The sequence below is a fragment of the Gadus morhua genome, chromosome 10 (genome assembly GCF_902167405.1).
Source record: "Gadus morhua chromosome 10, gadMor3.0, whole genome shotgun sequence".
NCBI classification, from domain to species: Eukaryota; Metazoa; Chordata; class Actinopteri; order Gadiformes; family Gadidae; genus Gadus; species Gadus morhua.
Window position 1 is genome coordinate 2,337,329 of NC_044057.1, and position 24,665 is coordinate 2,361,993.

At 42.5% G+C, this 24,665-nt stretch overlaps 1 protein-coding gene across 2 annotated transcripts; it reads left to right on the forward strand.

Annotated features, from left to right (window-relative positions):
• Positions 1 to 1,555: 1,555 nt before the first annotated feature.
• On the forward strand, positions 1,556 to 22,863 carry zgc:154054 (Glyco_transf_54 domain-containing protein). 2 transcript variants are annotated; one of them, XM_030368876.1, is made up of 15 exons: positions 1,558 to 1,793; positions 7,467 to 7,607; positions 8,511 to 8,651; positions 9,666 to 9,799; positions 9,936 to 9,982; positions 10,675 to 10,788; positions 11,183 to 11,258; positions 11,532 to 11,646; positions 11,804 to 11,934; positions 12,471 to 12,578; positions 12,871 to 13,064; positions 14,010 to 14,088; positions 20,278 to 20,350; positions 21,517 to 21,629; positions 21,698 to 22,863. In XM_030368876.1, the coding sequence occupies exons 1-15, from the start codon at positions 1,703 to 1,705 to the stop codon at positions 21,713 to 21,715; spliced, it is 1,575 nt and encodes a 524-aa protein (XP_030224736.1). In that variant the 5' UTR covers positions 1,558 to 1,702; the 3' UTR covers positions 21,716 to 22,863. The 2 variants fall into 2 exon arrangements, with proteins under 2 accessions (XP_030224735.1, XP_030224736.1); XM_030368875.1 differs by having other exon boundaries at positions 1,556 to 1,793; positions 21,517 to 22,863.
• The last annotated feature ends 1,802 nt before the right edge of the window (positions 22,864 to 24,665 follow it).

Below are 24,665 nucleotides of genomic sequence, written 5' to 3' on the forward strand. Positions count from 1 at the left end.
ACATTAGGGAGGGAGCAGTAATCACACAGGACGGAAACTTGACCGGACATGGGGAGAAACAAGACCGATACCAAAGTAAAACAGGAAACACACCAAAACCAGACAAGGAAACCGACAGACCATGACAATTTATGTATTTTACACGGCTCTATTGATTGAAAGACATATTTTGAGTTTCAGGAACTAGGTGGGGAAAGATTGTTTAAACTAAGTATCTACAGTTACTTTATCTCGGGTTATTAGTACATTCAACTTAAATGTTGTATTCCATTCCATGGGCTCAAGTACATTGAACGTAGTCCTCTTCACTTATTCAACTAATACTTCATTACTTAAACATTTTAAGGCAACGAGGTACCTTACTTTTTTTAAGTAGATTCTACTTATCCGGATGGACCTATCAAGGCTGGACAACTTGAATACTTTCAGAAAGCATGCTGCATGCCTCCAGTTTCCTCCTGCGGCTTATTCCTTTACGACACAACACAACACAGCACAACCCAACACAACACAACTCAACACAACCAACACAACCCAACTAACCCAACCCAACAACACACAACCCAACAAAACCCAACCCAACACAACACAACATAAAACCCAACCAAACCCTACACAACCCAACCCAACAAATCACAACAAAACCAACACATCCCAACCAACACAACACAAACCAACCCAACACAACACACCCCATGGTAGACCTACTACTGTCTATAATGTAAGGCTCTGATTTAAGAAAATAATTATGCAAACAAATTCTATTAAATGCATGAAATCAAAAAGTAGGACCAGTCTTAGCCAGTGGGGGTAACCGTTCAGTCGGACATCTTCAGTAGACCTTTTGGTAAATGGTTATGGTTATGGTATGTGTTCTGCTGAGCTAGTGTTTCAAACCGACGGGTAGAGAACTTAATACTGTTTCTTGTCTTGGTGACAGAACCAGTTGGGCTGGTAACAAGCAGGATGGATATCAGCGTTGGTATGTTTCTTCCATTATGTTGCCTGGATTGTGTCCAATGCCTTGAATGAATACCGAATGAATTAATGTTTTTATTTCCTATTTTAACCACACCTCAGGAAAGCTACCCAACCTCACATCTCCACCGATGAAGAAATGTTCTGCTGCTCATGACAATATTTAAACTCATACTTATAAGGCCACTTTCACCCCTTTCACCCACATGCTGATGTAAGTTAATTAATTCTATAGACATGACATGAAGATGATTATTCATGTCAAGTTCAATAATAACTTTTAAATATACTTTTTTTGTTACATGACCCATTATTGTTAATGGCCTTAGTCCTTGTTTAATGATGTATGTAGGCCTACATCTTATGATGTATGAAACGTTGTCATTAATTATTAATAGATGTTGTCTTGTTTGTTTTCATTATTTGTATAAACAAACGTTGGCCATTGTGAACATTGTAAAAAAATTGTAATACACGCTCCTATAAATTCACCTTATTGCTGCACGTCCTCGACTGCCCTGTAGTGGGCGTCGTAGGACGTCCAGCAGAATCAACACTGCGGTCTTTAAGTCTGACAGCTCAGGGCGGAGAATACACATATACCAACCAGCTATAGTAATTGGGAGGCGAGTTTCCATGTTGATAAGGCTACCTGTTTGGAGATTATAGCCTGAGTTGCGGATTACGTCTAAACGGAGATCACCAGAAGTTTGCTGGAGATGAGATGAAGTTTCGCCCTGTTCAGCTTGTGTTCCTTCTCCCTCTTGGATTTTTATTCTCATTTACTTGGATTAATTCGATCCCCAAACAGACAGGTAATCGGAAAACCCGTTCAACACAGACCAGAATACAGTCATAAGTGTTGGGTTAGTTACTCAAAAAAAGTAATAGGTTACTTATAGTTGCCTCTGTAAATTCTAATGAAATCTACTGGTTACTGCATTTGAAGAGTAACTTCACTACTTATTACTATCCCGTTTCTTAATTTACTGTAGATACATGGACAAACATCATAGCCCTATCATCACTTAGTGTTTATTGCATAAATGTATACAAAATGGCATATAAAACCATATGAAAACAATATCCCTATCTGCACAAATAAATATGCCTCACGTAAGATCCATAAACAACAGAAACAGGCTTTGGGAAACATGAGAACAAAAATTAAGTGGTCAATGAAAAATATAAAAATAAAGGTAACTTTATCCCATAAAATTAAAACAGAAATGTACTTAAGCGGCGGTGACACATGCTGTATGAACCAGATCTATTTTGCAAGCTATGACATCGTGTCTTCCTCTCACCCTCTTGCAGGCAAGAGCCTCACGTTTCAAACTAATGCCATCCATCCACTGCACCGTCATCCCTAAGTAGCTATTGTTGTTGGCGTCCAAATGTCCGCGGTGGCTGACGCATGATACAGGGACTCGAAAATTACTTATTACAAGGCAACTTTATAGCACTTTTCATACACAAGACTCAAAGTGCTTCACATATAAACATTGTCATAAAATAAAATAAGACAATAGTTAAGTAAAAGAAAACATATGCAAAGAAATTAGTAAAATAGAAAGTTTGTCATTTTAGCAAGTGGGAAAATGTTTTCCTGTCAGATGTTGGCTTGCGAGGAGCGGCTATTTTTGTATTTTTCTAAATCTGGGCAATTCAATAGTCGACAGGGGAAGCATGTCTTCTACAATGAACCCTGTTACAGCCTGTTAATGTCTTACTGTGTTACCTGCTTGCGCGCTCCAACACCTGAACACTCCTTCCACAAGCAGCTACGTCACTCAGATCGATCGCTATGGCAACGTGCCGAGGCAAGCATGCAGCACACAAGCACACACCACTTCAGATCAGAACTGTGGTGCGTTCACGTCGATGGAAATTATGGGAAAACACAACTCAACATTTTTTGGCAACTCGGGCCAAATTTTGCCCAGTTGGTGACGTATGGTTTACTAGTGACGCGCGTGAACCTGGCGGAACATGAACGTTTTACTCAACATAAAATAATCAACCATCATATCACATAAGCCTACTTTTATTGATTGACGTTGTAACCTCTGTTGGCGTGACTTTGCTCTGTTTTAAACGTTGCGTACTGGTAAACAGTGGCGTCAGTAGGCTGTTTTATTAGGGGCTAAAGCCCCGGATATTATTAAAGTAGCCCCGAATATAATTTGTTAAAAAAAAGAACTATATATAGGCCTATATTGGTACATTTACTTGTAACTATGGAATGCATTAATTCAATTCAGAATTCTAGAATGATGAAATGATTCTAGTCATTAATTGTAGTTAGTTATTTAGAAAGAAACATGGGGATTCCATGGAAATAAAGTAGCCTAGTCCTTCTAGATAGACCTTATGGCAAGAGAATGAACAGTTTAAAAACATAGCCAGAATGTTACCACCTCAATTGAATTAACCTATACTATCCCTAATCAGATCCATATATATAGCCTACATATACACACACACACACACACACACACACACACACACACACACACACACACACACACACACACACACACACACACACACACACACACACACACACACACGCACACGCACACGCACACACACACACACACACACATACATACATACACATATATATATATATATTAAACATATATATATTAAACACAAAAGGAAATTTGTGTTTGGTAGATTATTTCTCTGTGGTAACAATGCTTTTTGGCAATAAATCTTATACCGTTGGAAAGCCTGTTTAGTTCCAATTGCCAAATTACCATGTCTTCCATTGCCAAACAGGTCATTTTGCAGTTGCTATTGACACTTGATTTGGTGCCGGATTGGCACCTGATTGGGCAACTTCAAGCTGGTGTTCTGCAAAACCAAGTTGCGGCATTATTTGGAGTGAGCCCTGGTACCCTCTCCAAACTAAAGGCCCAGTTCCATATAACGGGATGTCAAAGACAGGCTGTGAAGCTGGCATCCCAAGAAGACGACACCCCAAGAAGACCGTTTCATCACCCTGTCAGCGCTCAGTCTTCTACAGATTTGCAGTCAAGGTTTGCAGGACGATATGGCCGACGGCTCTCTGCCCAGACAATCCGGAACAGACTACACGCAGCCAATCTCCGGTCTCATAGGGCTGCCAGGAGTCCTGCCATGACTGCCCTTCAGCGTCAGGCCCGTTTGCGCTGGTGTCGGCAACACGTGCACTGGAACCTGAACATGTGGAGGAACGTTATGTTCAGTGATGAGTCCAGATTCTGCCTACGGCAGTTGGATCGTAGGGTCAAAGTGTGGAGAAGATGCAGAGAACGCTATGCTGATTGCTGCACCGATAGAATAACATCTTCTGGTGGAGGCAGTGTGATGGTGTGGGGTGGCATCTCCCTCACTGGAAAAAACGAGGGCTTGTCAGCATTGGCGGCAATCTCAATGCAGAGAGATATAGAGAGGAGATTCTGCTTCCAGTGGCGATCCCATATCTCCACAGTCTGGGACCGAACTCTATCCTCCAAGATGACAACGCTCGCCCCCACAGGGCGGGGTTTATCAGAGACTACCTCCAGAATGTGGGAGTGGATAGGATGAAATGGCCTGCTCAGGACTCCTGTCCTGACCTCAACCCCATTGAAAACCTGTGGGATCAGCTTGGGCGTGCTGTTCGTGCCAGAGTGACCAACACAACCACGTTGGCTGACTTGGGACAAATGCTGGTTGAAGAATGGGATGCCATCCCACAGCAGTGTGTGACCAGGCTGGTGACCAGCATGAGGAGGAGGTGCCAGGCTGTTGTGGCTGTGTATGGTTCTTCCACACGCTACTGAGGCTCCTGTTCTATGAAACGATTAAATTGTTAAATTGCCAATATGTCTTGTTTCTTCAAACTTCAATCATCCTATCCACCAAACACCAAGCGAGGCAATGGCAGAATAAGCTGTTTGGCATTGGCAGAGAAGATTTGGCAAATTTTTCATGGGCGCAACCCACATACTCAGCTCTGCTGCTCATCCCACAAGGGCATGTTCCTTCAAATGGGACAGCATTTGAAAGGGAACTATACAGGCTTTCCAACGGCATTAGATTTATTGCCAAAAAGCATTGTTACCACAGAGAAATAATCTACCAAAGACAAATTTCCTTACTTTTTGTGCTATCTATCTATCTATATATGAAGGTCTGTCTCACTTGTATTCATTTTACTCTGAAATAACTTGACTGGAACTTAAGATGTTTTGGGATAAGCAGCACAGCAGTCAGGTAGCTATTTAAAGCTATAATAAACTGCGTCTTTTGTTTTTTGGGGTAAGTCTTTATGAAAACATGAAGATAACGAGACGGCTCGCCAGTGATGACGCTCACGCTAACGCGTGTTCCCGACAGCGACCGTTCATGTGCACTGCGTTGGGAATCGAGTTCTTCACAGCTGAACTAAAAAGTCTGAACTAAACAGAACTTAGTAGGATCAGTTTCAAGTTCGAACACATTTATTTCCTTGTGGCCTAACATCTACTATCCTTTTGCTTTTATTCATGAGAAGCATTGCCACTGTATTGAAGGCTACACTTGTACTTATCTAGAGCTGGTTTACCAGTACACAACGTTTAAAACTGAGCAAAGTCGATGCCAACAGACGGTTACAACGTCAATCAATAGTACAGTATGTGATATGATGGTTGATTATTTTACATTGATTAAAACGTTCACGTTCCGCCATGTTCAGGCGCGTCACTAGTAAACCAAACTGGGCAACTCTGTTATCAAAACTTGGCCCGAGTTGCCGAACGGAAGTTGAATCATAACAGCATCATGAGGTGTCGTTCCGAGAACTTTCCGACATCACATAAATGTTCTCCCCATAATTCCCAGGGATGTTAGCGTGCCATTAACACACAGGTAAACACAGCTTGAGTAACGCCGGAAAGCACGTTCCTATAGTCTAGTAAAGTAGTGTAGGTACCGATATTTCTAGTGTAATGAGTTACTTTACTTCGTTACCCCAAAAAGCAATATCGTTACTGTAATCCGTTTCTTTGTAATTTGTTACCCCCAACACTGCCTAATAATAATATAATACAAATTAATTGTATAATAATAACACTAATACAATCAAGATAAGCAATGGAAATTTGAATGTTTTTTTTATTGTTCTTTTAAAAAAAGGTATTTGTTAGTTAAGGTTAGTTAGTACTTTGATTTTGGTCATTGAATAAATTATAGCCTATCAAACTAAAAAGCAAAACACAACATGAAAATCCTTATGCTTTCATAATACAATACACTTATGAAGAACCAGCTCATAGACCATATAAACCTAAAAAACTTGAATGTCCCCAAAGGAAGTTTGACTTGAGGGGTTCTGCAGGAAGGGCTCTCTGACTACCCACAACTCAGTAGGTGTGTTAACCTGCTCATTGTGCAGTGGACCTGCTGCTTCTGTGAAAGAGAGATCACACTCTGATGTGATATGACGCCCACAACATTTCTCAATTTCATATCCATAGTAGAACATAACCAGGTCGAACCAATGCTGTTATTTTCCCGGACATTATATTTATTAATGTGTGTGTGTGTGTTTGTGTGTGTACAAACATATTATTTGCAAACGCGCTAACAAGTACTGTCACGTCAATTCTGCATTTAAATCAACATAATATAATATTACAAGAGACAAATATAAATCACAACAATCCAAGATGGGTGTGCTTTGTATAATTGAGCGATGAGCCTATCTAACCGTATGAGTTGTAGTTCAAATAAACATTTAAGGATGGTAGGAATGCATCCCGCCCTCAGTCCATTGTGCTCAGGCGCACCTCATTCTTCGATGCATTACCATACTGACACACCAAACGGCTATTTGATTAGCATATTACTCAGTGTTGCATAAGATCATTGCTGTCAGCACCTATGCCTGGCAGTGTTACTGTTTTAGCTTTAAGCCTAGTTGGAGCTCTAACCCTAACCCTGACCCTTAACCCCAACCCCAAACCCTCACGTCTAACCCCTAACTGCTAAAGATTCATTTGTATGCATTTTTATAGTGAGAAAACAGGAAGGTAGGGTCGATGTGATCAGGACTGGCCCTTAATGGCCCCTGACCCCTAGCTCCTAACCAAGACCCTAACGGCCCCTATGGCTCCGCCAGAGGCATGCTAAATATCATTTGACAAAATTACTTTGTTTTGCTGAACCAGCATTTAACGCGCATGTGCCCTGGCAACAAATGTAAAATAATACCAATAGCATCTGGGTTTCCTTGGCTCCAACCATTAGCCCCCTGGTTCCTACATTAATTCCATCCGACCTGTTACTTCGTTGGTAACACTTAGCCATGCCGCAGAGGGGGCTGAAGGAAGCGCTACGACCCAAAACGCTACAAGTGACAACTTGCTGCTCTGCAGAAAAGTAGGTTATGATGGCTCCATCACCAGACCGGTATTGTCCTTTAACATCTCTCTTTTTTTTCCTCACAATCTCTTTGATTAAATATCCTGTAGATTCATATGAGGAAATACAGAGTCTTTACAAACGTCTGCTGAAGGCTGAAGCAGCGGGAGTGCAGGTCAACCTCGAGCTGCAAAGGGCTCTGGAACGCCTGGCTAACTTCTCAACCACCAAGGTGCCCAGCACTGCCTCAGGTCAGTGTCCACAGGCTGTTACTGGTGCTAAAGACTTTTTATAGACCCATTATCGGTTTGTAGAAAATAAACTCAATTTCATAGCATGGTTGTTTTCCCTTAGTCGTTCTTATATCCTACCAGTTATAACGAAAGTGAAACCATGATCATTTCAGGCTTTGCTTTGGTATGAAACATACTGCCAGGTCTATAGAGCTATGGTTATTGTAAATAAAGCAAACAGCAATGGCTCAACGGATAATTGCACTTGGGAAAAAGTAACCTCCAAGTTATTGTAACCAGTTTGTAAAGCGTTAACTTAACTACATATTTGTTATGAAATCACCCGTTTCTCCAACTCCCCAATTTCTGATAGGGTGTATTAGGTGTCACATATCCCTACCTACAGACAAGACTTTATTACCTTGCACTCAAAAACACCACAAGAGAAAATGTGGATAGTTGGTGTAGCCCACCATTTACATATTCTACAGTTCCTGCTTTGTTTCGCCTAAAGCTAAAATTGTAGCATAATCATGACGGAAAAAGGGTATTAAAACGATGTGCTGAAACTTGAAAAGCAGGTGTTCTGCAGACCAGCTCAGCTTTTATACTACTATGTTAAAGTGCTTCAAATTCTTTAACAACGAAAGACCAGGAAACCAACAAATAAAGTATGAGTTGAAGTTTTGTACTGTCCCTAACATTTGGATAATACGACTGATCATATCGTTAGCAAGGGATTCCGGCAAGATGCAAAAGTAAGTATTTGCTTGGCAGTATACGAATTGCAGACACAGGGAAGCAACATTGGAAAGAGAGCCACCAACATGCCAACATAACACCATTTCTATCTTTATTTCACTGCAACAAATACAAACAACACACTTTTCTTGTCTTCTTCTTTTGGTGATCTCTGCTTAGGCCAGCCAAGACAGGAGCTGGCCTCTTCAGATCTGCCCAATACTCTTCCCCTGCCCAACATCTTCAGCTACCTGCCTCACCTAAAGGAGCACGTGGACGGCCTGGCCCCCAACATCGTCCTGGGACAGGGGCGGCGTGGGGGTAATGGAGCTAATTCATAAGATCACACACAAACACTCTTACTACGCCTTCCCCTTCCTCTCTCTCCGGCCTCCGTTACGCTTGTCCCTTCAACGCGACCTCTGCGGCAAGATCACAGCAGGATGCATTTCTCGTCAAGTGTGGACCCTCGTGAATAGGACTTTAGGATCGCCCCAGGACGTGTCCTGAGGCGGTCCAGGCCACTTTCTGATCGGGATCAGCTTAGTGTAGCCACAATCCAACCATTCAACATTCCTCCTTTTTTGTCAACAGCCTTTGACTAGTAAAGATCCCATATCATGCTTTTTTTTAGGGTAAATGATTGCGTTTGGGCGTACTACTAGAATAGGGTTACATTCCTGTATGTTAATAACACCCCTTATTATTCTTTGAAAAGTAAAAAGCATGATATCACCCCTATGAATGATCAGGGGGAACAAGGGATCCGATCACAAATCTGTCCAGGCAATTCAAACACCGACAAACAACCAGTAACTCAAACAACCTGTAACTCAAACCGTAACTCAAACTAACATTAACTTGCTCTCTGAGCTCCAAGGAATCTTTGTTGGGCAATCTTACATGCACCTAGGAAGTCATAATTTGTGTTACTATTTTCCTCATTGTATGTTGCTCCACTCTTAAGTTGTGAAACAGTATAGTACAATAGTATACGATTTAGTACACTTGTATACTCTTTCCTTATACTCTGTAATATACTATTTTATTATCATGCCACTTCGATGCTACAGTGTGAAGCATTTCACGTCTCCATTGCACATTTTCCGTAAACATATTACATTCGATGTTATATTTTACCTGGTACACTTCATAGTATCTGTTACCTGGTATTACTTCCTTGTATCTGTGACCTGGTATCCTACACTTCATTCATAGCTGATGTCTATGATGCAGTAAAACAAGGACATCTTGCTCCGTAGTTCCCCTAGCCATGTGCTTGTACGTATGTGTGTGTACATCATGTGTGTATATGTGTGTGGGTGTGTGTGCCAGTTTCCTTGGTGCTAGGTGTGCCGACAGTGAGGCGGGAGAAGCAAAGCTACCTGATCAACACTCTGAGCTCTCTACTCTTCGGCCTGACGCCCTCGCAGTGCGCAGACCTCCTCATCATCATCTTTGTTGCAGAAGTAAATCTTGCACACACACACGCGCACGCACGCACACACACGCACAAAAATATATTTGCATCGATAAAATACAAATGTTTATGACCACATTTGCATCTGCCCTCCTGAAAACCCCCCTCCTCCCTGTTTGCCCCAGACCGATGTGGAGTACGTGCAGACTGTGGCGGACCTCCTCATCAAGAGGTGGGAAGGGATCGTGCTCTCCCAGCCTGTTGCGGGCTCAGAGTATTACTGCGATAAGTGACCAACAGCTCTTAATCTATTTCACACACAGCAGATTGTGGAAAAAAAAATCACATTTATACAGCCTGAGATACATTTGGAAGCCAATTGCAATTTGTCAAACATTTGCATTGGAGTGTTTACAAAGTATATATCGAAAACAGGAACTACTTTCAGCTCAGGTTTATCTAGCTTACTATTGTGGCTGCAAGAAGATGCATTCCAGCACCATCTTTACGTGGAGGCAATGCAAATTAGTTAGTCCTCCTGCAGAGATGTAAGCTGTAAGACTGAAACAGACGTGGAAACATACACCTGAGCAACATTTTCTGCTTACAGCACACAGAAGTTACAGAGGTTTCCATTTGCGAAATCCATTTGCGAAATTATGCATGATGTTATTAACAAATGAAAGAAAGAGGTTCACCTCTTCTAGTCTATTCTATATATCTGTTTTTATCCACTGTTGAAATGACTGGGGCATGACTGGCGATGGTGCTGTTGGTGGTGGCAGTGGGGGTTTGGGTTGTGTTTTTGTTGAGTTTTGTTTGTAAGTTTGTATTTTCGAAGTAACGGACACTGTGGCCTGAGGTGCTGTCTCTGTAATAGAGGACCGGGGATCTTCTCCCACTTTCTTTGTTTCCTTCTCCCAGTTTCCCCGCGGAGGCCAGCTCAGGGCTGCTGGAGGTGGTGTCCCCCTCTCGGTCCTTCTACCCAGACTTCACCACGCTGCACGAAACCCTCGGGGACTCCAAGGAAAGAGTCAAGTACGGCAAACACGATAGCTGGTCGGGCAGCAGATGGGCGGGCCTGCAATGTGTCAAATGGACGTTGGCCAAATGTCCACTTACTGAAAGTTTGGAAAATGTGGCCATCGCACTGTGAATGTTCAAACTGATTAGAAGGGTGTAAAAAGAAAGAATTAGTGCGCTTGTCGTTTCCATGCCGAGAAATAGACCCAAAATACTTTAAAGATGACAGCTGCATAACGTGATGGCATATTGGTGGTGGGCAAAGGCAACAAACAGCAAAATACATTGCACAGTTTGGTAACCAGTGTTTGATTATGGGAGTGCCATAATTTAGGTAGTAATTCGAACACTGCTTCTCACTAACCTTCTACTTTGCATAAGGAAAGTGTCAACACTTGTCTGTTTGTAGATGGAGAACCAAGCAGACTTTGGACTTCAGCTACCTCATGCTTTATGCTCAGGATAAAGGAAAATACTATGTTCAGGTATTATGCAAATACACACACACTCACACCCACAAACCCACACACACACATGCTTGAGCTGGCACATCATTGCGAGCCGAGTGGTTAATGAAAAACATACCTCAATCTCCTTATCGACTGCAGCAGCAGCAGGATAATCATATCCTGTATTATTTTCAAGACATGTTACACGTCAGAGTACCACAAGCGTCGCTACACTGCTGGAAGAACTGCGGTACATTTCCATGTCTGCAGCGTAGGTCTGACTTCTTCGCGGCTGTGTTTCTGTTTCAGCTTGAAGATGACATTGTCGCGACGACCGACTACTATGGCATGATGCAGAGATATGCCCTGCAGCAAGAGGCAGAGCCATGGCTTTTCCTGGAGTTCTCACAGCTTGGTTTCATAGGTAGGGGGGTGGGTGTGTGTGTGTGCGTGTGCGTGTGCGTGTGCGCGTGCGTGTGCGTGTGCGTGTGTGTGAGTGTGCCCATTATTTTTATTCCCCATTTCCACAGACATATGTTTGTTTCTCTAACATGTTTTAATGTTTTGTGAAAATGTTCAAGGCAAGATGTTCCACACCCAAGACCTCACGATGATAGTTGAGTTCTTTCTGATGTTCCACAAAGACAAGCCCATTGATTGGCTGCTAGACCACATCCTGTGGGTAAAGGTCTGTAATCCGGAGCGAGATGAGGTGAGCATGTTGGCATAACAACTCCTGTCGTGACATTTATACATGAGATATAGACACAGGTTTTCAAATAGTATGAAGTCCCACATATAAGTTGCATTGCGAGGATCCAACTATGACATATACAATAACTATGCTGTGAGAGTCTTGTTCAGATCTTCTAAGATGTTCGCAAATTCTACATTTTATTCTTTGAATGGGTTTTCAAAATGTTTTTTTTAATTCACTCACAATCTCAAAAAGTCTTGCTTTGAACTGGTTCGCCTTGAAAAGAACAGAGTTTATTTAACCAAGAAAGTTTGGTTAACCGGCCATTTGGTCTGTGAACACACCATTTAAGTTTTATGTATAAATATATTTAGTGTTAGGAACCTCGATGTCTGAAGAGTTGTGTCATAATGCCCAACACTACCTGCTCCTTAGGTACACATTGTGAACAAATAAATCACTTGTGTCTTCTAAATGAATCAACAATGAATAATATGAACTGTAATTATTCAAACAAACCAATATCCATGTTGATATGTTCCCTCATTCAGAAACACTGCAACGCACAGAAGTCCTTAATCAGACGCCGACACAAGCCCTCTCTCTTTCAACACGTGGGCCTGCAGTCCTCTCTGTCGGGGAAGGTCCAGAGTCTCAAGGTAGGCTCGCCTACTTCTCCTTTTAAAGTCGAACAACAAGTTATTGCTCAATGACCCCCCCCCCCCCCCTAATGCAGAGCCTAATGCAGGCTAAATGCAGGCCTGCTGCTTGCCTAATGTAGGCTAAATGCAGGCTAAATGCAGGCTAAATGCAGGCTAAATGCAGGCCTGCTGCTTGCCTAATGTAGGCTAAATGCAGGCTAAATGCAGGCCTGCTGCTGGCAAAATGCAGGCAAAATGCAGACCTGATGGAGGGCCCCCCCCCCCCCTAATCTCTTCTCTCTGGGAGCAGGATAAGGACTTCAGTAAGCAGGACCTGTTCAGGGCCCACAGTAACCCCCTGGCCCAAGTGTCCACCAGCCTGGCCCACTACAAGACGCACACCCTGGGGGGCCTCTACCTGGGACAGGGCTTCTTCTGGGGGCTCACGCCCGTCCGGGGGGACCACGTCACCATCCGCCTGGCCCAGCCCGCCCACGTCAAACGGTCAGTGGGAGCTGGCCTAATGCAGGCCTGCTGCAGGCCTAATGCAGGCTAAATGCAGGCATAATGCAGGCTAAATGCAGGCCTGCTGCAGGCATAATGCAGGCTAAATGCAGGCATAATGCAGGCTAAATGCAGGCTAAATGCAGGCTAAATGCAGGCCTAATGCAGGCTAAATGCAGGCATAATGCAGGCATAATGCAGGCTAAATGCAGGCTAAATGCAGGCCTAATGCAGGCTAAATGCAGGCTAAATGCAGGCCCAATGCAGGCTAAATGCAGTCTAAATGCAGGCCTAACATACAGTAAACTACTGTACTCTCTCACACAAACGCACTTAACCATTTGAGATACACTTTTACATTCCAACACAAATATATATATTTTTTAATATTAAAGGTCACAGAACAAAGGATGTGTCTAGTTGCTTGTTTTAAGTGTGCATTGATGATATCGCCCAATATATATATATATACAAACTGTTCATACAGTATGTCTAGATATTTAAATATATCATATCTATATATTATTATCTATATATAGATATAGCTCTATATATTTATGTGTACATAAATATCAGAATGACTTAGCTTTTGAAATACTGCAAACTTTTCTGAGAACTGAAGTGAACCTTCTCCTTCTGACCACGTTCCATCTAAATATACAGTTGTCTGGATCCATATCTCTCTTATAACTGACTCTGATTGGTCAGGGTAAGGCTTTCAAGATTTTGATAGTGATAGTGTGTATGAGAGTCCAAGCTTGAATTAAGGCCCAAACCCCTCCAGGCTTTACTCAGCCATAGTTGGCCTATCAGATATCTACACATTTTTTTATCAATAACATTATCACCCCTACCATTCATTGTATACCTATTACATATCGACCAGGTTGATATCAGAGATATATATTCTTTAATTTCTTAACATCATTTGTGTTTACATTCTAGATACCTCTTCCGAAGCGGCAGTTTTGAGTCTCATCTCGACAAATTCTACAACACCACGGTCGAAGTGCTGCCAAGAAATGTAAGTGGCCTGTGTGTGTGTGTGTGTGTGTGTGTGTGTGTGTGTGTGTGTGTGTGTGTGTGTGTGTGTGTGTGTGTGTGTGTGTGTGTGTGTGTGTGTGTGTGTGTGTGTGTGAGTGAGTGTGACACTTGACACAGTGCTGGTCTTCATTTCAGCCTAAAGTGTTACTTGTGTGTCACAACGTACTTGTGAGCTCCCACCAAAACTAACTCTTGGCTTTAACTCTCCTGGCTGTTAGGTAGAGTGTGTTTCACTCTCCTGGCTGTTGGGTAGAGTGTGTTTCACTCTACTGGCTGCTGCAGATAGAGTGCGTTTCACTCTCTTGTAGAGTGTGTTTTGGTTTGTGTGCTGATGTCATGTGAACCGTCCTCAATTCTAAGGGCAAGGTGTTGGTAGGAGTGATGCTAGCCATTTGCACAAAAAAAAACTGTACGCAGAGCATGACCCAGCAAGGCTAAAGACGTGACCAGCCCATGCTTCTAGGCAAGGCAGGCAACTTTATTGATATAGCATTTTTCATACACAAGGCAGACTCAAAGTGCTTCACATCTAAACATTGTCATACAATTCTATAGCATCACTGTCCCGGTTGAGACTGGATATTCTGGTTCTACCAGGCTGCATTCTGCATTCTGCATTCATTGTCTCACAAGTTAGACAAGCCCGTTGAATAGAGATGCCACTGAAGACATGTTTCTGGAACGGACATTCAGGTTCAGGTTCAGGTTCAGGTTACTTTATTCGTACCCGTAGGTAAACTTGTGTTGCAGTTTAAAAGTGGGCTTCCGTCACACAGTTAGGACAACACATACACACAAACACAAATGGGACAGTTACGTACAGTGGATAAAACAATTAAAGTGTTCCAGTGCTAATCCAAATTTGGACACTTAAAACTAATTAAAATATAATAAAACCCTGATAAATTGATCAAAAAAATCAACAAATAAATAAATAACTCATACAAAATGAATGTTGTGCAAATCTAGCAGTTTCTACAGCTTGTTCTTCAGCGTGATTGCGGCTGGAACAAGCCTTGTCTATCATTCTTCAGAATAATATCTCCGTAACAAAACAGGAAACACTGCATAACTCCACCCTCAGCACTCGCTGGTTCCCGGGCGGGGCACTGGTTCCCAGCCAAGGCACTGGTTCCCAACCCAGGCACTGGTTCCCAACCCAGGCACTGGTTTTGCAATGATTTATGAGGCATGATCAAAACTACATTTCTACAACCATTGAAAGATATGCCACTGATCAATCATTGTAAGGTGAATGGTAGAATAGAATTGCCACCCATAAGACCCGGGTTTGATGCCTTACTGAAGCATGTATGCAGCAAGCACAATGATTTCCACTGTAAATTTGTAAGTCACATGCATTATAAAACACAGGACAGTTTTTAAATGCAAAAAACGAAAATATAGTTTTTATTATAACCAAGTGTGCTTAATTAAGACCAAATCAATAAAATAACACTACTTCATCCATCTTTGTATGCGTCCAGCTGCCTCTATACACCTGCTGCAACCAAACTACTGCACCCTAGCGCTGCACCGTACTGCAGCACCCAGTTAACTGGTACAGAAGGAAATGCTACAAAAAAAATAGGATGGTGCCTGAAATATGACCGGCACATCAACTTTGAACAAAACAAAGGAAAGTCTCTTCTGTTTGAGGAAGTTTCCCTTTTAACTAACAGAAGTAGGCCATTATTCTTTCGGACAAAGTTGGTATCCAAAAAGAAACTGCACACATCATTTTATCCAAAGCAACCTATGTTCACGTAACGCAGTGCAAGTGAACATTGTCTTGCGGCACCGATGCTAGACTTTAGACTTTTACTTTATTGTCCCCTGGGGGAAATTCTTTTTCACTCCATAATACATTTGTGGGCCGCACGCCGACAGACAGAATCAGATTGACAGCATATACAAAAACAAAAACAAAATGCAGAAAAAATGCAGACAAAATATGTGAATAGTGTGGAACAGGGGAGAGTTATCTTGGCATTTTATCTCAGGCTGCTATGGCTGCAGGCACCAGGGTTTTGCCATGGCATGCCCTCTTGCACAACAGGGACCTGTACCTGCGTCCAGAGGGCACGATGGTGAAGTGGCAGTTGAGTGGGTGTGCGTTGTCCTGTGCTATTGTGGATGCGATGCGTGAAATGGCCTTAAGAGGTTAAGCTCTGACAGTGTGGGTGTGGGGAGACCGATTAATTTGGCAGCTTGTTTGTGACACGTGTGAGTATGACCCGGTGATTGACAGTGAGCATGTTGAAGAAGCAGGTGGAACAGTAGAGCGGGTTGGGCTGGACAATGCATTGGTACAGCAGTAGGAGGCGATGGGGGGCAACATAGAGTCCTTTTAGTTTACGGATGTCATACAGTCTTCGATGGCTCCTTTTTTGAATGTCCGATGTGTGCTGGTTGAAAGAGAGTTTATTGTCTATTGTGATTCCGAGGTATTTGAGGCTGTCAACCGTTTCTACTGTGTCGCTTTCGAGAGAGTGGGGGGCTGGGATGATGGAGTGCCTATTGTTATTTCTTTTGCTTTGGATAAATTGATGCAGGTGGTTACGTGTGCACCATTTAGAGAAGTGTGTGACAGTGTTGTGGTAATCCGATACAGAGTTATTGTCTGACGGTACAGCTAGGATGGCAGTGTCGTCTGAGTATTTGAGGTAGGTGGTGGTGTGGGAGGGGCTGGTATAGTCATTAGTGTACAGGGTTTAAAGGGAAGGGCTGAGCACACAGCTCTGAGGGCTATGGAGAGGAATGGTTATGTTGTGGCCTACACATAACGATCGGGCAATAGGCGAGCTGAAATGTGTCCAGGGGGCTGGCAGGGACGAGAGGATGTGGTTTTTGTCCAGCTTGTTCGAAGCACTTCATGATGACCGATGAGAATGCTACAGGCGGGAATCATTTAAATCGAGGGAGTTGGTTTTCTTGGGGACAGGAACATTGGTGGTCCTTTTGCAACATTTGGGGACTACAAACTCGAGCAGGGATGGGTTGAAGCTGTCCTGAAGCATCTTCCAGCTGGTCTGTACAGGCCTTGAGTTCTCTGCCAGGGTTCCGGCCCAGGTGCCTTGTCTGTCATTCTTAAGCAAACACGATCAGATATGGTAAACTGCGGCCTTAAACAAATTGACATTGTTAAGCTACGCCGTAGGCTACAACGTTTTTTAAAAAGTACCCAGGCACTTTTTCAAAAAAAAGTATTAGTTTCATTCTTATACTACAACCACTCAAGGGTGCCGTCTCAGAATCACTACAAATCAAATTTCTGCAATGTTCCTAAGGTGAGATCAGTAATTCAGTAAGAGTACCCAGACGTTTTGCCGGGTCGATAAGTTCTGTCATGAAGCGTGGAGCCCATATATGGACCATATATATTTACCTTTAAATTATTGAAAAGCGTATTGATATTTCATAATTGTAATTATTTACTTAAAAATTAGCTAGGCTACTTATTTGGAAAACAGCACCCATCTTTGGACGTTATGATTCTCAGGGCATGGTTTCAGATCTTTAGAAACTTTCTTCACTTTCTTTACCGTAGTAGACTTTAGTAAATACGACAAAGTTTTACTTAGAGATTAATATAACTTCTTATTGGGTTGGTGGACAAGGTCCATTTGAAATGCCTCAACTTGTGGATGTGGTAGTAAAGCATTTACTGCATGAAAATAGCTATTAATAAATACAGGTCCAAGCTTCACTTTGAGTACAAAGTTCTAGCACTCCAACATCCTGCCCTTTCTTCTTGCGTGTGCATCAAGGCATCCCTTTATGTCCCCAAACCAAGGCAACAGCGCCTACTACAGGACAAGAACTGTGACCTGCTGTAATGTTGCAACACAAACAGTCCTAAGAAAGTTATCCATTTCAATATATGTATATTCCCAATCAGTGATGCCCAATGGATTTTTGGAGACTATGGTGGGGGGCTTACAATCCTCTAGAGCAGGGGTATTCAACTGAAATTCAAATAGGTCCAGTTAGAGAAAATTTCCTCAAGCAAAGGTCTGGAACATCATAATGCCTAACTTGCGTTATCATTCAGTGTGATATATATTGAAGTAGCCTAGCAGTTGTATCAACGTCTGCATGTAATCAACAACTGAGTGTCAGATCAATACAGGTAGAACAATTCAATAACATTTCGACAATATTTATTGTCACTTTTATACAATTATACTCAATAATACTGAATATATGTATTATTAAAGGAGGTTCAACTGACTCAACTGAAACTAATCTCTTCAAGGAAAAGAAGGGCTACATTTAAAATCAAAATGGTGAAAATAAATATAATAATAATCTTAAAATATACTAGATAAAATATATACTTTTCTTTTGAAAGATAACATAAAGTATAGCAGCAGCTTGAGTTTCCCCTGTTTCTTTGTGAATGTTTTAACAGTTTCAACCAATTTCCAAAACATAACACAACACATCTTAACAATTAAACAGTTTTAGCTTCTCTTTCTTTCCCTCTTTTATCCAACTCTCCCACTTTCTGTTGTTCAGTGAGAGAACTGAGCTCTAGCTTGTCCTGCCAAGAGTTTAAATGCCTAATGGCCAGGTAGATGTCCTCTCCTCTTGAACTGGTCTTAAGGGGAGTTACACCTAACACATCTTTACAGAACTCTTTCTTTTCTTGGTTGAAGAACCTTCCATAAATTAACAGCTGAGCATTGTCAGACTGACACATCAGTAGACTCATCTACAGCTAAGCCTACACACCTTATGAATGGCTTCATCCAGCTGGGCTAGCACATCCTGGGTTAACATTTCACTTTTCAAATACCCATGATGCTGACATGGGTAATTGCTTTATTTTGTCTCAAAGCTCTTCTTTCTGTTTCCCCTCAGGTAAGGTTTCAGCTACTGCACTCATGCATACCTTGACAACCCCTCCATCAGTAAATGGCTTTTTGTGTTGACCCAAAATCCAAGTGACTCTGAGGGAACATTCATTAGCACGTTGTTGGGCAGTGAATGAATGGGTCAGGATCCGGTTGGATTGTTCATATTGGGCTCTGAGACTGCTCATTTTCTGTGACCGCAGTTCAGACCTGAGCAGGTATGTTTGTTGAAAACAGTTGTGCTTTGTCTCATATCGCGTTTCACGTTGGCACTTTATGAGTGCCACTGTCTCTGAGCATATGAGACAACCTGATATTGTGTTGCCAGTGGGAACATTCTGGGTTGAAAGCTGTTTTCGCTGTCCACTTTTCTCTTCTTGGAGAGCGCCAAGTGTAGTTATTTTTCTGTCTCCGGCTCACTCTGTCTCTCTTTTCTGTCTCGCTGTATTTCTCACTGTTCTCCCGCTGTATTACTCACTCTTCTCCCGCTGTATTACTCACTCTTCTCCCGCTGTCTTGCTCACTTCTTCTCCCGCTGTATTACTGACTCTTGTCCCGCTGTCTTTCTCACTCTTCCCCCGCTGTATTACTCACTCTTCTCCCGCTGTCTTTCTCACTCTTCTCCCGCTGTCTTATCTGCATCTCCCGCTGTATTACTCACTCTTATCTGACTTCTTTCTCTGTAATTCTCGCACTTCTCTCTGTCATCTCCAGCATGATCGCTCACTGTCTGTGAGCATGGACATAATGTCTGTGAGTCAGGCAGCCTGTGCCGGGAATGCACAGATTCGATTGGCTGAGTAGCATCACGTGGGGTGGCTTAACTCGAATGCAATTGGGTCAATGGATTTCCTGATTCCCTAAACCAGTACCGTAATGTCTAGAAACGCTGCGCCGGTCAAAATAGAAGCGCTCCGTCCAAATTAAAAATATTTGAATAATTTATTGACTATAGGTCCGGGTCCGTATAGGACGGCGTCTGGGTCCGGACCCGCACCGCGGTCCGCCTGTTAGTGACCCCCGCTCTAGAGGGTTCGGGGGGCATGCCCCCTTGGAGAAAATTTTGAATTGATTTAATTTAAATGCATCAATGTGGTGACATATAAATGACTGACAAATTACTTACAATTAGCTGGTACTGATAGGAATGTTGATGACACAATGTAAAGGGTCATACTAAATGGGGTTTAGGAGTTTTCAGAAAGCATTTAAGAAAAGATGAAAACAAAAATGACAATGTGTCTTAGTACTTCAGAATACATCACAGTGATGGCGGTTTTAATTCAGGTCTTTTTTTTTGCAATCTGCAGGCGTCAGTGTCCACGGAAGTGTCTGTTGGCTCGCCACCTCAATACATCGGATCAGATGGATTCATTGTTATCGGTAATGGAGCTCCACCACACACACACACACACACACACACACACACACACACACACACACACACACACACACACACACACACACACACACACACACACACACACACACACACACACACACAGACACATGCACAGCCCATTCGGACAGTGTTCTGCTCAGTCATGAAGAGAGCCACGGAGAGCTACATAGCCTCAAAAATAAGACATCTCCGATAAAGTCAAATAAAGAGGAAGAAGGACTACATACTCTGCAGTGGCGGCTCGATCATCATCACTGATCTATATATTTAAGAGCTACTGTTTCCCCCACATAACTGTCGATGGCCAGATGCTGACATTTACAATTCAAATTGTGCAGCCCTCGACCCTTAAAGGAGACATATTATACCACGCGTGTCCACCTAGATCTGTGCTGGATAGATCAGTCTACCAGCCTACCCACTGGACTGAAGTAAACGTTGCTCATCTATCCAGCACAGATCTAGGTGGACACGCCCACTAGTGATGTCATATGGGGCAGATTTTCGAAACGGCTTGTAAGGCTAATCACACTCACACCTGGGGGTATAATATGTCCCCTTTAAGCTCTTTATGACTGAATGTCTATATTGGGATTCTGGATAACAAACAAAATGCCTTCTTTATGGCTTAGCAACAAGGAGGACACACTCACATACATCACAAGAACAGGGACACGTGCAAATGCTTGTTGTCTGCAGTTTTATCTTAACTTTAAAGCTAATCAAATAGCCTCATTGAGCACATAGATCTATTTGTATATAAGTTGTGAGGAGAAGGCAGAGGGCAGTATCAACATGTAAAGGAATATTTTAGCAATATGGTCTTCTTATCAACTTGGTGCAGATTAATTGATATAGTCCATAGCCCTCTGTAGTCGTAGAAATGATTAGTCATTATTGGATGCATTGTTGTTGTGATGCCATGGTGTTACTCCTGTAAGAAAGCCTAGGATACACTACATTAGAATAGCTACAACTCTCTAGAGCTCTCTCAAAATGGTATCAAAAAGTCCCATTATTCATTCCAATGTACAATCCCTACACGATGATCAATCATCCAGTGAGTGGAACGACGACTTTTTAATATTGACGGCTGAAGTAATTTGTGTGTGTGTGTGTGTGTGTCTGTGTGCGTGCGTGCGTGCAGGTGATTTTCAGGCTGGGGTAGCAGAGGGCCTAGTTGATGAAGCGCTGCAGCCCGTCTCTGCACTGCGTCTGATGGTGAACGCTGATTCTGATGCCTGGGTGCTGCTCAGCGAGGTACGCTGTTCTCCTGTTCTGAGCCTCTTCCTGGCTTTGCTCCGTGCTAATCGTCTCTTGTCTTCTAGCTGTTCATTGAAGTTTGACGACCGTTGAGGAAGGAAATGAAAGCAGCCCTGCTACACCAATCCACACGGCCCTGGTCGGAACAAATGATCCAGAACACTAAGTTAGGGTAATGGTTTGTTAGGGTTAGTTCCCTTGTGGGAGCATACGATCCACTCCAGAAGAGGGTGAGTTAAGGTTAGTAAGGGTTACGGTTCATTAGAGTTAGGGTTAGTTAGGGTTAGGGTTAGGTTTGCTTAGGTTTAGTAAGGATTAAGGTTAGTTCCCTGTTGGGAACAATTGATCCAGAACACTCCAGAAGAGCGTAAGAGTTAGTTAGAGTTAGAGTTAGGGTTAGTTAGGGTAAGTGGTAGTTGGGGTAAGCGGTAGTAAGGGTTAGTTAGGGCTAGTTCCCTGGTGGAAACCAATGATCCAGAACATTCCAGAAGCCTGTAAACCTGTCAACCAACAATACTAGATTTCTATGACTCTTGCATTAAGTATATATTTATTTAGATAATATAAATGTGACTTTTTTTAAAAAAAAATTCATGTCATGTAATGAGTGTATAATGTATGAAGTTAAAGATGACTAAATGCATTCAGTATTAAAATATATTTTTGTAAAATTACAAACCAAGCCTTTACTGGAACATGGCATCCTACTAAGTGGGCGGTGTTTAAGACGTATATTTAACTGAGAAAGAAAGTGCTTTGTTTGTTGTCAAAATAATAAAATCAGAGTCCAGAAATCTACTGTTCCCTACCTTCTGAGTTAGTGACACATAAGTGGGCTGACAAGGAGAACATGTGAGAAGAGCGGGGACATAAGGGAGGGGAAGGAAGGAGGCACTCTGTGCTCCACCTGCAGAATGGTTCAGTCGTTTCTGGACAATCCAGCTCGGTGCTGTGGAGAAATAGACTTTTAAACGTTTTTGTTTTTTTTAAATGTGTCATAATTGTTGGCTTAGGTCGGCTTGGGCAGTTCATTGATGTGTCACTGACTTTGTAATCAGCTTGTATTTGTTTGAGAGAGTCTTATGTGCTTTCCAATTGTTCAAAGAAGCATGTATACATGTTGTTTTATTTATACCAGCACTTGCTCCTATATCAAACTGAGACCCTGCAAACGTGAGGAATCATCATTTGAGTTAATAAACTAGCCTTGCTCGATGCAGGATATAATCCACAACAAGTCGTTCATAACGACTCAATGTGTATTTGTCCGTCTGGCAGCAATGTGGTCCGGGTGTAGTATACCGAGGGTAGAAAGAATGGTGAATAGTGAGGGTAGAGAGAACAGTGAGGGTGGAGAGAACAGTGAGGGTAGAGAGAACAGCGAGGGTAGAGAGAACAGTGAGGGTAGAGAGAATAGGGAGAACAGTGAGGGTAGAGAGAACAGCGAGGGTAGAGAGAACAGTGAGGGTAGAGAGAACAGTGAGGGTAGAGAGAATAGGGAGAACAGTGAGGGTAGAGAGAATAGGGAGAACAGTGAGGATAGAGAGGGTAGAGAGAACAGTGAGGGTGGAGAGAACAGTGAGGGTGGAGAGAACAGTGAGGGTGGAGAGAATAGGGAGAACAGTGAGGATAGAGAGAATAGGGAGAATAGTGAGGGTAGAGAGAACAGTGAGGGTAGAGAGAGCAGTGAGGGTGGAGAGAACAGTGAGGGTAGAGAGAATAGTGAGAACAGGGAGAATAGTGAGGGTAGAGAGAACAGTGAGGGTAGAGAGAGCGCGGGAAGGAACACTATGAAGAGGTCCTGAATAAAATTCCCGAGACATCCCCCTAGTCACAGAGGAAGCAGGAAAAGACCTAAACATAAACTGTGGTAGGATATCTAAGGAGGAAATAAGGAGTCAGCAAAAAACGGAAGTTTGGCAGGGAAGGATAATCCCACCTGATACTGAAAGCAGACATCAACGCCACCACTGATATACTCCATGGGCTCCCCTAAATTACATCTGGGAAGAGGAAGAGATTCCCAATGACTGGAAGGAGGGGTTAATTGTCACAGTCCCGAAGAAAGGAAACCTCAGTGAATGTAAAAACTCAGAACCAAGCAAAACCCTCTGCTTAATTATCCCAGACAGAATTCACGATTTTCAGGAGAGAGCAAGCAGGTTTCCAGAAAAACAACTCCTCTACAGATCACACTGCATCACTCAGAATATTAGTTGCTTTCGACAGTCTAGACAGAAACATTTATTTGAACATGCTCAGACATTATGGAATACCCATACAACTGGTCAACGTCATCAAATCACAGGTTAAGATATCTCAGTGCTGCCTACCAGCCCTGATTTTGCTGATGAACTGACTCTGATATCAGGAACACATACAAGCATTCAATGCAAAACAAAAATAAACCAAAATATTATATAATAATCAGTCCCTCCAGAAAAAAATTCCAGCGTTTTTTTGCGATGGTTGCAGCCAAAAATCCTTGATTAGGCGGCACGTTTTCTTAAAAAATGCGATGAAATATGCGGCACATTTATGCAATTTTATGAGATGAAATTGGGGGAACTTGCAAAAATTGCGGGAACTTGCGAAAAATGCAGCTTTTCAATGACGCTCACGTTGCGTAATTACGTCACTTCATAACATTCCCATGGCAACAGGGGGAAATGGCTGATCTTGTATGAAGTAAACGCAAATTTTTTCAACTTTCTGCTAAGATATGTGACTTTTTTGAAACGGAAATGCAGGGATTATGAAATCATGCAAGCCCCGCATATTTTGCGCGGATATCGGCAATTTATGTGGTGAAAGTGCGGCATATTTGAAAAAATGCGGCCCCGCATGAATATGCAGACTTTGGCTTATTATGTGTTGAATTATGCGATCGCCTAATCGCGTTTCTGGAGGGACTGAATAATACAATTAAGGGTACATATCCAATAAACAAACCTATTCAATGAAAAATCAACAACAAAAAAATATCAACAGATGACTTGCGAGTTCCCTCCCTCATTAAAATTCCAACGTCTT